The 13,823-nt window shown below is 42.3% G+C and overlaps 1 protein-coding gene across 1 annotated transcript in view; it reads right to left on the bottom strand.

Annotated features, from left to right (window-relative positions):
- The window catches only part of LOC143958858 (insulin receptor-related protein-like), a 100,752-nt gene that overhangs the window by 51,364 nt on the left and 35,565 nt on the right, over nt 1–13,823 (bottom strand). The window contains exon 2 of the mRNA XM_077467838.1: nt 12,428–12,967. Coding sequence (XP_077323964.1) covers nt 12,428–12,967 — 540 coding nt within the window. The remainder of the gene's footprint in view (nt 1–12,427; nt 12,968–13,823) is intronic.

Below are 13,823 nucleotides of genomic sequence, written 5' to 3'. Positions count from 1 at the left end.
ATGCAGCGCCCTCACAATTCGGCTGGTAGGTATATCTAGTGCTAGCTCCATCTGTAGGCACAGAAACAGGAATTGTTTAATACAGTCTGTTTGGGGTTTCATAGGCTGGGACTTTGATTACTTCCCCCGGTATCTGGAAGAAGCTTCTGGAGCTTAGGGTGTGAGTTTTCAAAATTCATTGCCTTAATATTTAGTAGGGCCTAGCCAATACCTGGGGAGGTGTACCCAAATGGTGGTTGGGTTACCGTTACATAGGCTGGAACTCTGTAGAGTCTGTTCTTTTCCCTCACTGTGGGGATGGAGCTAGGAGCTTGAGCAAAAGGAGAAGAGGATGGCTTGCCTACTCTGCTGGAGATTGTATCTCTGGACTGATCATTACCAGGATCTGCGAGTAGAGCCAAACCTCACTGTGTGCAGTGCTCTGCAACTGTCAGAGGCTAGACCATCTCAGCCCAATTCCCCCAAAACCTCTCCAGCTGGGAAGGATACAATATTGCTGCTGCTCAGAGGTAGAAAAGTACTCTAATTTGTGCACCAAGCTTTTTGGAGCATCTCATACCCTACTGTCCTTATAAAAATAGTTAATGAGCAATAAACTTTGAAAAAAAAAAAAAAAAAAAAACACAACACCTCTGGACTTTTCATGGAGCCTGTGTGGATGAGATGCTGCTATGTGCATGGCTGATTGTACGGATTAGGTAAAGAATCTGTAGACAGAGGCTCTTGTGGGGGTAGCACTACACGTATAAAATAATGGAGCAACTGCAGTCATCTTTGATTAATAAAAAAACAAAAAAACAAAAAAACACCACAACATTCTCTTAGCCTTTGTACACACGATCGGAGATTCCGACGGAATGTGTCCGATCGGAGCGTTTTGTCGGATATTCCGACTGTGTGTGGTATGCATCGGACTGTTTCTGTCGGAATATCCGTCGGACCAAATATTCCAACTTGCCGGAAGTATTTTCCGACAAAATGCTCCGATCGGACATACTCCGATCATGTGTAGAGAATTCCAATCGGACAAAGTGCCACAAATGCTCAGATCAAATTCCTACATCAAAGCTATTGGCTACTAGCCTGAACGTAGTCCCGTCGTAACGAAATAACGTCATCACATTCTGAACGATTGGAATTTCCGACAACTTCGTCCGACCGTGTGTATGCAACAATTTCGGACAAAATCCGACGGATTTGGTTGTCGGAATCTCCGACCATGTGTACAAGGGCTTAGAAGACTAAGAATTGCTACAATGGGTTACTCTCCTCTGCACATTTTGTACGGTCTCAAAGCAAACTTGACCTGCACTTTAAATGGTTTTATGGCAACAGAGTTCAAGCACAGAGACTCTTCAGTGCCTGAAAGTTCTCGTTAGTCTTCAAATTGATCCTTTTTCCCTATGGACAGCCCTGAGATCCTGGACCACTTGTACATGGGGCTCAACTTCTATCCAAATTGAGAAAGCTCCTCTTGATACAAAGCCCTAGTCTGTCATTCAAATGAAGTAGTAGAACTTATGTGGGCAGTAGGAGTTCTGGTGCTTAAATGATGAAAGACAGGGGTAGAACACTTTGTTGTGGCTGCAAATGCATGTGTCTATCTTTGTGAACCAGTTGAGGTCACAGGAATCCTATGCCCAAGATGCGTGTGGAAGCTTGACTTCTGCCTGAAGTCAAGACTTGAGAAAGGAGCACTGGTTGCTCGAAACATGAAGCCATGCCCCTTTTGCCCTCCAGAAACATCTGACATCACTTTCGGTTCAGCCTGCATAGTTACATAATTAGTAAGGTTGAATAAAGACACCAGTCCATCCAGTTCAACCTGAGAGAGTGTCTACAATTGTCCCTATCCCTTGCACACTCACATCCATCCCTACCCCCAAGGAGCCCACAATCCAAGGTCCCCATTCATATACTAGGGCCAATTTTTGGACAGAAGCCAATTAACCTACCTGCATGTCTTTGGAGTGTGGGAGGAAACCGGAAATACCCGGAGGAAACCCATGCAAGCACAGGGAGAACATGCAAACTCCAGGCAGGTAGTGTCATGGTTGGGATTCGAACCAGTGACAGCACTCTGCTGAGATCCCTGGCTTCCTGGTTCTGAGCCCGCTTCCTGGTTCTGAGCCCGCTTCCTGGTTTCTTCCACCTGGCCAGCGGAGGTGAGGCTGTTTCCTGGAATGGCGTGATCTGCACTGGGATGCGCTTATGACAGGTGGCAAATTTTGCTACCTTTGAGTTATTAATTGTCTTTTTTTTTTATGATAAAACTCTTTATAGAGAGCTACACTCTTTGCTGAGAGCTTCAGTCTGTTCTGCGGTGCTGCTACAAGTGTATGAAGATCGTTAATCCATACGGACTATTCATCCTTACATAAATTTTTTGCAATTGTTCACGCTCCCACAGTTTTCTCCCTAGGGCCATTACTCAGCCACGCGGTCTTGCGTCATTTTTTCTTTTCCTGTTTTCACTTCAAATGTCAAGTACCAGATCACTGAACTTCTGGTATCAGAAGGGGAAAGGGTTTCATCTAAACACTGGCAAAAGTCAAATACAACTTCAGGCCAGGATCCAAGGAGCTCCACATGACCCCAATGGTGTAAAGATCAACACAAACTTGCGAGCCCTACACAGCTCAGCACATTTTCACCTTAGAAATGTTTTATGGCAGGTCAAGTTATCGTGCTAAAAGCATACACCTGCAGCCCAAAAAAAAAAGCATCATCCAAACAAACCCCCTTTGGTTTCGAAATATTTGTGATCATATACTCCATGAAGGAGCTGTCAGGGAACTCACCATGTGAATGTCCGTCCCCGTGTAGCAGCGGTTCACTTTCGTTCTAGGCACCATGCGCGGTGTCCCCGTCAGAGGAGTACGAGTTCCGGAACGAACGGACGCACGCACGCCAATCCGAACACGTGGACGCACTCGCGCCAACCGAACATATGTATGTACTCACGCACGCACAGCCACTTCCACCAATCCTGGCACATCTCACCCTATATAAACAGGACCCTGGCCTGATACCAGTGCTGGATCGCCTTCAGCTATTCCTGAGACAACTGATCGTTGTTTGTTCCTGTGACCTTGTTTCTGATCACCCGGCGCGTTCGCCTATTCTTTTGGATACTCCTTGTTTACCATTTCCTGGAATATTACTGACCTCGGCTTGGACTTACTACTTCGGCTTGCTTCCTGATTTTGTACCTCACTGCCAGCACGTTACCAGACCCTTGCTCGTCCTTGACTATGCACCTGCCTTTCGTTCCTGTACCTTGTTGCCAGCCAGTTGTCGACCTTGCTTGTTCCAGACGTGCAGTGTTACCTTTACACCTGCTTGGCTTCCGCTGTATTCCTCCGGTGATCGACCTACACCTCTTCCTCCGTGAGAACCCAGCATCTTCAGGCCTTCAACTCCAATCTGCAGGCACCTGCACCCTTTCACTGTCTTCACACTCCCTGTTCCCACCTCCAGGGGTGTGGAGACCGGAACCGTGCAAGAGGCCACCCTCAACAGTCTGACTCCGCTGTAAGGTACGTGACAGGAACCCTGGTGTCAGGTTAAACCCCATTCTCAAAATTTCAATCTGGGCAAAAGTTTTTCCTTTCGGAGGTCAGTTGGCCAAGAAATACCTGCAGAGTTCCAGGACTACCTATAGACCGGTTCTAGATCCCACCAAAACTAGCCAACTCACCAACTTCTAAAGATAGTTTTTTTTCTCACTATTATTTTTTGAAAAATGTAGTTAAAGAAACAGGTACGTAGTAAATATGGAATTATACTCCATCCATACACTGTGTCTGGTGAAAACCTTGGCTCTGTTCACCTGTGTTTGATATGTAAATGGAAACTAGACACGGACGCACTGGGAATGTATGCCAAGAGGTTTGTTATGTGTGTAGCCCAAAAGATTTTTTGACCGCTTAAAAAAAAAAAAAAAATTAATTGCATCACTTCATTCAGGCCTCCGCTCCAATTACACGGACCAAGTCAAAATATGAACATTCAACATTTTACCTTGGTTACCGTTTACCAGAGTCAGGAGGAGCTGCTCGCATGAAAGTCTCAGGTTTTTGGTAGGCCCAGCTACTTATTCTGGGAAGTCCCATTCAGAGCATGAGGTTGGGGGGAGGGTGACTGTGGTGCTGCTGGTTAGGAAATAGTTTCTGCAACTGATGTGGGCAACACCGATCTCCCCCATTTGATTAGGGACAGAGATGATGGCCGCCAACCGACCTGCATTGCCGGGGGGGGTTACACCAGTGAGCTCCAACCCATGCAGGGGGAGGCTTTTAAAGGACAGTGCTCTCCGCTTTCCACAGCAGGAGCAGGGAAAGCCCTTGGGCTTAAACCTCTCTGAATTCCAGGGACTCGCAGGCCCACCCTTTCTAGGAGGGTGCCGAGCCTATTCAGGTTACGGTGCTCTGGGAGGAAACCGTGGCCACGTGTCAATCCTGGCATCATGTTAGTGTTTGCCTAGGTTTGCCTATTTGTTACAGCTCTTTCACACAAGTGATCAGAGCTGTGGTTTTCCCCTGCCCTGGCTGTTCAGCTAAATTCTGACTTTACAGCCCAATAAGACTCTACACATGCTGTAACTGCGATGCCTTGCCTCTAGTCCCTTTTTTACTCACCATACCACATGTCAAACCCCCCCATTGAAATCAGAAGTGCTGCACTGCAGCGGTGAGCTAAAACACTTGGCTCGCAGTTGTGGCGCAGTTCCGCAATGTAAAATTGAGGCTCGGCAAGTGAAAGTGCTTACCACCGTAATACAATGGTGGTAACTGACACCATTGGGAACAAAGCCCTATCTTTGCATTGGCACTGTGCTTAGCAAAGCCCAATGCATATGCTATACACTGGTCCTTTTAATGCCAACTGCATAGAAGTTTAGGACATCGGTCATGCTCTTGTTTTAGGTAGGTACAAACCAGGAGTAGGTGCTCCTTAAACCATTCTTGAATGCATTAATCAAGGCCGCCCTCTTCCATTGCTCCGTGGTCCAGTTCTGGTGCCCACGTGCTCATTGTAGGCACTTTTGTCTGTGGACACGGGTCAGCGGCTATGTGACCCCATAAACAAACAAACACTGATGCTCTGTGTGTTCTGAGACCTCGGAACTGACATTAACTTTTTCAGAAATTTGAGCTCCAGTAGCTCCTCAGTCTTCTGTAGCTCATGCAGCCATCGATGGAATTCATTGTTCCATCACATTAAAATTTCTATGGCAGAGTATTTGTTTTATAAAAAAATGCAGCTCTAAAGCTGAACTCCGACCACACTGCACAGGTTAACCACTTGTTTTTGCCTAGCGGATTGGAGAGCTAAGATATACTCAACAAATCCTCTGATCCTCCCAGCGCCAAGAAAGGTCCCTGTGGCTCTTGCCCCCTGATGATATCCACTCGGATAAAACATGTCAGGCTGCCTATGAGACACAAACACGCTGAATGCCGTGGCTGTTTTGTTTTATCATGATCATTCTTATTGACTGTGCATGCAAGTTGCTACAACAAATCCTTTCACAAGCGAGACGGGCTTCACTATATGCTACTTTATTTCCATTTGGTGACGTTATCCCCTTGATTAGGTGAGAGATGCCCACTGATTGCTGGAAGTTTACTGCTTTGTTGCTGCCTCGGACAATTGAAGGGATGCAAGATTTGCAGTGTACTTTAACCATCTACTTACGGGTGATTGACGAGTTCAGGTGTGATCGATCCCTTGGGAAGTTATTAATCAATGCTCATCACTTGCCGATATCTGGTAAGCAGATTTGATTCTCATGTGGTGTGGGGTGCTTACCTATACACATTGAAAACTGGTGAAGGGATTGTCATCTTTTCCTCTTTTAATACTTCAAAGACTGTTGCCTTTTATTAGTGCCACATGTGGACTTTATTTTTTTAATATTTGCTCATCAACAAATAGTGCTGGCTGCTTTCCTCTTCCAATATTGGTACCTTTTTCAGTAGCGCAGATAACTACCTGTTTTTTATTGTTTTAAAATATAGAAGAGCGAAGGCTAAACCGTAATGTGAAAATCCTCATTAAAGAGAAAAATGCGGCCTTTAAAAAACATAAAAAAAAGGGGATGTGTCATCGTCAGCATTTCAACACTACAAGGAATGCAATAAGAAGTGTAAAAACACAATCAGGGCAGCTACAAAAGATTACAAGAGAAACATAGTGGGAGGAGAGGAAAAAAAATCCAAATAATTTTTTTTTTAGATACATAACATTTACAATTATTAAGGCAAGATCAGAGCACATTGCTTACAGATGACACAGAGAAGGCAACTGTACTAAAACACCTTTGTCTCATCGATTTTTACACATGAAAAGGAAGGGGTATACTGACTGCGACCATACCGTTAGCGAAAACATTAGAGGACGTACCCTTGTGGCTAACAGAGGTCAGAGTGGAGGAAAAACTAGATAAACTTAATACAAATAAATCACCAGGACCAGATGGCTTACACCCAAGAGTTCTTGGAAAACTCAGTCAGGTTATAGCCAGACCATTGTTCCTAATCCTTGCAGACAGCATAATGACAGGATATGTACCAGATGATTGGAGAAAAGCCAATGTGGTATCAATATTCAAAAAAGGAGCAGAGATAAATCCCTGAAAAACTACAGGCCAGTCAGCTTAACATTAATAGTGGGTAAATAATTGGAGGGGATGATGAAGGGACTATATCCAAAAATGTAATGAAGAAAAAAAGCATCATTAGTAGTAATCAGCATGGGTTACGAAAGGTCGTTCTAGCCAGACCAATCTGCTAACATTCTATGAGCTGCAATATAGACAGGGGAAGGCCTATGGATGTGGTGTATCTGGATTTTGCAAAAGCATTTGATACAGTTCCCCATAAATGCTTACATTTTAAAGCTGAGGTCATGGACCATACGATTTGTGCTTGCATAAAAAAAAAAAAAACTGGTTACAGGGGTGTGTCCAAAGTGTGATGATAAATAACGTGCACTCAGAATAGTCTGGAGTGGCAAGTGGGGCACCCAAAGGTTCTGTCTAGGCACCAACTCTATCCAATTGGTGGCAAAAATACAAAAGCAAAACTACTCACTGGTAGCTGCAACTACCAAGGCCGGCAGAATTTTAGCATGCATAATAAAAAGGAATATACTCCAGGTATATAAAAATGATAATCCTGCCACTATATAAAAAAGCTGGTTAGGCCACATCTGGAATACTCTTTCCAGTTCTGGTCACCCGTCCTCAAAAGGGGTGTGCCATTACTGGAAAGAGACCAAAGAAGGGCAGTGAAATGAAATAAGGGGCCTGGACGACCTCAAATTACGAGGAACGACTACGAGCACTAAATTTATTCTCGCTGGAGAAGAGACGCTTGAGAGGGGACATGATGGCGATTTACAAATACCTCAATGGTGATCCCAACATAGGGAATAAACTTTTCAGTGTAAGAGGACAGGGGGGACAAACAGTGAGATTGGAGGAGAAGCAGTTTAACCTTAAACTGCACAATGGGTTCTTCACTGTCAGGGCGATAAGCATGTGGAACTCTCTTCCACAATTGTTGTTGGCAGCGGGGAGCATGGATATTTTTAAAAGACTCTTGGATTTTCATCTTAATGAACAAAACATACAGGGATATGGGAAATTATAGACACTGACACAGGAGCTGGCGGACAGTCTGTGCCCCCGCCCCATTCTACTACTAACCAATTATAGTGGGAGGGCAGGAAAAGAACCCGCAGTCTGTGCCCCTGCCAGTGTTGCCAACCATCAGTATTTTTACTGGCAGCCAGAAAAAAAAGGAGCACTTTTCTCCTGCCAGGAAATGCCAGTGACAGGAAAGGGTTGCCAGTTAAAAATATGGCTGCGATGCCCATCCGAGTGCCCACTACAGAATGTTCAGGCGGCACCAGCGAGGGATGGGCCTGGTGGAGGCGGTGCCCCAGCGTGTCATGTGATGTCATGGTGCAAGGGAGCTGAGCAGAGCGGTCAGAACCTCCTGTGTTGGTGTGCGGGAGGGGGGCAAGTCAAGCCGTACTGTCAACTGGCATGGATAGAGCCTGCCACTGTGACTCAGGAGAGGACATGTCATGTTGGTAAGGTGCCATCATCATCTGTGCTCTGCTGTACACTGCTGTTAGTGTCACTGTGAGAGTCAAGTGTGTGCCCATTTTAATTTCTCGCCCTCCAAAATCCGGTCCCCACGCCATTTATTTACTGTATCAAAAATAAAAGAAATACTTCTTTGTCTTAAAAGTATGTTTTTTTGCCTAATCATACTTACCTAGGTGGATGCAGCATCAGACCAATGCTGCATCTGTCCCCTGCCATCTCTTCAATGATGCACTCATTAAAAAAATAATATAAATTATAAAAAAAAAAAAAATATATATATATATATATATATATATATATATATATATATATATATATATATATATATATATATATATATATATATATATATATATATATATATATATATATATATATATATATATATATATAATTTTTTTATATCAAAGCAAGAAAATAATTATATTTAAATTATTAAAATGTAATTTAAAATTTTAGTAGTATTGGTAGTATTTTATTATTATTAAAATAACAGTATAAATAATCATAAAATTAGATATATATAATCATATGCACAAACACAGTATGCCATTTTTTCGGAACCTCTGGAGAGCCCTCATCTACCACTGACAGAAGCCCCCCGCATACCCATGACACGCAGACACACGTGTAAGATAACCGGGTTCAGGTCGGGGAAGGGGTGGAAGGCCAGTTTAACTGGTAAATGAGAAGCGAATGTTTATCCTGCAGATGCTGCCAAATATTTACAGTAAACATAGAAGCCAGTATGTGGCACGCGTTCATATATTGTACCTGCTGCCTGGAGGGTACAAACAGCTCTTGTTACACTGAAGTTCCTGGTTGCAGTCGCCACGCTGTGCCCTTTAACCCCTCCCTACCGTGCTGAATTATGTAAGAGGCGGCACTGGAAAAACTGGATTACCATGAACTTATTTATAAAAAAAAAAAAAAAAAAAAAAAAAAAAAAGAAGAAGAAGTGGTGCAGGCCATGTAAGCCATGGTCATGCCTCAGGTACAATCTACCTAGGCTGTAGTTCATAAAAAGGGATATTTGCAAAAAAATAGGATGCCAATTAGGTTGCAACTTATTTAGAACAGGGGTGCTTTTTCTTTTCCCAATCCCCCCCAAGCAAAAAAAAAATTATATATATATATATATATATATATATATATATATATATATATATATATATATATATATATATAAGTGAATGGGGTTTAGTCATTATTAAATGAATAAGACGTTTTTTTTTACTTAAAAACTGGTTAGTGTTCTGTTAGCCAGGTAAACGTTTACGTGCTACAATATTTAAAAAAAAGTTATTTATTTATTTTTCCAAATGAAACAAATCTGTAAGGTTGATTGCTAGATTTAAAATGGCCCAACATTAAAACTGGGAACAGAGAACAAATAAATCTAGAAATATACTCCATAAAGATATTTGGGGCGCTGTAATGAAACTGTAGTGTTGATTATTATATTTGCCTCAATGTCAACTATTTAGTAGTACAAGCCTAGGTGTGCACACAGAGTGTGCCAGGCGTGCCTTGTCACACCCCAATAGCCCCGTGCTGCCTGGCTGCAGAGAATGGGACTGGGTGATCTCTGTCCTCAGCCCCTCTGTCACATTAGTGAGACATCAGGGTTCTGTTCAGGCCCCCGATAATAACCCCTATAGGGTTCCTAAAATTAAAATAAAACCATTGTAAAAATAATACAAAACTACTGACACCAACCTCTGCCCTACTGACATGATAAATTAGATACATACATGTGCATCTCATAAAATTTAGAATATCAAAAACTTAATTTGTTCCAGTAATTCAATTAAAAAAGGGACACTCTTATTTTTTATATATATATATATATATATATATATATATATATATATATATATATATATATATATATATATATATATATATATATATATATATATATATATATATATATATATATCACGCATTTTTCTTTTAATACTTATGATAATGGCTTACAGCTAGTGAAAAGCCCAAATTCAGCATCTCAGAAATTAGATTACATAAGACTAATAAAAAAATAAAAAGAAAGATTTTTAATATAGAAATGTTGGCTTAGTGAAAAGTAAGTCCCTGTACACTACAGTAAGCACTCAATACTTGGTCGGGGTTCCTTTAGCATTAATTACTGCATCAATGCAATGTGGCATGGAGGCGAGCAGCCTGTGGCACTGCTGAGGTGTTATGGAAGTCCAGGTTGCTTTCATAACGGCCTCTGCATTGTTGGGTCTGGTGTCTCATCTTGCCCTTGACAATACCCCACAGATTCTCTATGGGATTTAGGTCAGGCGAGTTTGCCGACTAATCAAGCACAGTGATACCATGATCATTAAATCAGGTATTGGGACTTTTGGCAGTGTCGGTAGGTATCAGGTCCTGCTGGAAAATGAAATCAGCATCTCAATAAAGCTGGTCAGCAGAGGGAAGCATGAAGTGCTCTAGAATTTCCTGGTAGAGGTCTGCTCTGACTTTGGACATTGGAAAAACACGGAGGACCAACAACAGCAGATGACATGGTACTGTACATTGTGCATTAGAAGCTACAGAAAGTCTTATAGGGCCCACCTCATCTGCTGACTGGGGGGCATTCTTGACCAGCAAGCCCCTTCCTTCCTAGCTTTACTGTTTCTGACCCATCCCTTTAATTTCCTGGTTTTCAAATCTTTCCATCATGGCTGCTCGGTATCACATGTGGGCTTGGGGGCCAGGGGGTTTGGGGGATTAGGAAATTGAAAAGGCAAAATTCATGCATTTTTAAAAACTTTAGCTTTAAAAGTTGAGATCACAGTATTGTTACATGTACGGAGATTTCCTTTTTTGCATAATATGATTTGAAGAAAAGCGAACGGTTCTTTCTCTACTTCTCTTTTACAGAAGACCAACAGCAAGGAACAACGTTATGATCAGACAGGGTCCATCACATCCACAATGGGGCAATACCTTCGAATTTCGAGAAACTATATAAAAAAAGGACGGTGATTGCCAAAGAGAATCATACCTTTTTAAGGGAATGCTTTGGGCAACAAGTCTATAAAATCAAACCTCTTACAAAAGCATTCAAGTGGACTGTTGTAATCTTGCACTGAAGAAATAATAATGCCAAAGATAGATCACCTGAGTAGATAACTAGCTTTATTACTAGCTTTTCATGTCAACCTACATGAAGAACGATTCTGTTTAAACATTGGCATTGGTTGCAAAAAAGATTTAATCTTTTTTGCCCTATACTTGTCCTCTAAGACAATAAAGTTGCGCAAAAGTCATCACGCACAAGATACATTTGCTAGTAGCTGTAGGGCAGCCTTTCTCAACCTTTTCAACACAGAGGAACCCTTGAAATAACTTTCCAGTCTCAAGGAACCCCTGCTAAAAATGACTAAGTCTACAACTCATGATACATAAGTGTGATGGTCAGTGGCAAGCATGCCCCTTACACTTGTGGTCACTGGGAAGAATTACCCCCTTATAGATAGCTAAAAAGATCAATGGTGTCACTGGAAACTTATCTGAGAGGCAGAAATTCTAATTTCTCAAGGAACCCCTAGCAACCTCTGGAGGAACCCTAGGGTTCCACTGAACCCTGGTTGAGAAACCCTGCTGTAGGGCGAAAGGAAGGCACAAATGTGGTGCACGCTCCCTGTATCCACATAAGGGTGGGGGTCTACGATAGGTCTACTGAATAGCCAGATGACCTTGTTTCAAGGGGCATGTACCAGTAGGAGGGGAAACTAAAAGGCCACAGGTCAAGAAGACAACCTAATTTCTATCACTCCTAGGGGTTGCTGCCAAAGGCAAAAAATACTACTTTCACTTTGCCCAGCAATTGATGGTTCTGGCTCTGCACTGATGGAAAGTGGGGCAATCTGTTGAGTACTACTATAAAAATAAAGTAGAAGCTCTACACCTTGATTACTAAATGTTTATTTCAGGCAAAAAATTGCTTGATGAAAGTTACTTATTTAGAAATGACTTTTTTTGGGGTTGGAGGCATTTAGTGTATTTTTATTTATTTTATGTTCGGTTTCCCAAAGAAAAAAAAAAAAAAGGGGGAATGAAATTAGATTAATAAGGGGCAGTTTATTAGCACAACAGGTCCAGGATAATTGGAAGGATTTTCTGTAATCCTCAGGAGCCCTTTAAAACCCATTGCACCAATAAAAAGACGAAACGTAATTTTACTTTCTCTGATTGACCCAAATACATTTTGCCATAGTCTCACAATTTTGGGAAACTCAAACACCCAATTGCATTTATCCCTAGTGGTGAGATTCCAAAATCTGTTACCTTTTTGGCAGTGTCGAGATGTCCAGCAGCGAGGCTCCTCCACACCATTGATAACAGTCTTCACACAGGAGGAGTCCAGGAGCCCAGGACAGACATCAGTGCATTCCTCTATAGGTTTGTTGCCAACGATGTAGTTTTCCACACTCTCAGACAACAGCGACCAGTCAATAGTGGAAATGTGGCAGAGCTCCTGATTACGTTCAATGCGGACATCCCCTCGCACTATGTTGGTGAGGCTAATAAGCCCCATTTCCCTCAGATGTGGCATTTCAAAAATCACCAGGGAGTAATGGAAGAAGAGGTCAGTGCCACGAATTATGGACAAATTGGGAAAAAGTTCTTGGAGGCTTTCCAAACCGTAGACACGGAAGAGGAGAAGGTACTCCGTGATCATGGTTAAACGGGGGAAGCTGAGGCCTCGGAAATCTTCAGGCTTGGTACTGAACATGAGCAGTATCTGTAGACTGCCTTGGATAATTGTACAGTTTTCCAACTTACGAAGCTGAGACACATCGTTTCGGATGTCCATGCTGCCGCAAACTAGGGAAGAATAAAAAAAGAACAACAATTAGGCCGACTAAAACCTAATAAAAGTTGTTACATTTAAAAAGTAAATATATGTTGTTATTTTTATGCAGGAATTGAACCAATTCAATACACTATCCTTGGCACATGGGAAGACCGCAGCCTTCTATAAGATCAACACACCTCATCTCCCAAACTCTGTGTAGCCCAAGAAATCTGCTACTCCCTTCCAATGATCCTCTCCAGAACCACCATTCTTTGCTGCTGGAAGACTCTGTTCCTTCCTCTAACTTCTCAAAGATAACATATGGTAATCAATCTGACACATGAACAAGTTCTCTCGAGAAATCTATACATCAAATATGAATAGCTTCTTGTAAACTCTTTTCTAAAAATTCTCTTTCCAATTTTCAAAAAGACAATAGTCTAAGCCAGGGTTTCATGGAACCCAAGGGTTCCTCCAGAGCAGCCTTTTTCAAACAGGAGATGCCTTTAGGTGTGCCTTGCCATAATGCCTATAATTCTTCAAAAATTGTATACGAGACAGTGGGTGGATCAAGCCTGCCATTTAGTTACATAAAGCCACAGGATTTCGTTGTGCACAATTACAACCTTCTAGCCCCCAGCGCCTTAGCAACCAATTAAGTAATTGGCTGATAAGGACGCTGGGTGCCTACACTGCACTGCCCTCCCCCTCTCTTTCAGCACTGGGGTCGCTTGAGGGAGGGAAACCAAGGGAGAAGAGAAACATTGGAACACTAGTCAGTATCAGTGTGCAAAGGTGTATTTCCTTTGGATGAATAAATCATCTCTATTGTTGGGGTTCCTACATTATGTAAAACTATTAGTTTAGTTTTTTTTCACATTTTTG

This window comes from Lithobates pipiens, unplaced genomic scaffold, assembly GCF_037356315.1.
Source record: "Lithobates pipiens isolate NorthernLeopardFrog02 unplaced genomic scaffold, aLitPip1_a1.2 Scaffold_62, whole genome shotgun sequence".
Taxonomy (NCBI): Eukaryota; Metazoa; Chordata; class Amphibia; order Anura; family Ranidae; genus Lithobates; species Lithobates pipiens.
Note: the sequence above shows the minus strand (reverse complement) of the source record. Positions and strands in the feature narration are given on the sequence as shown.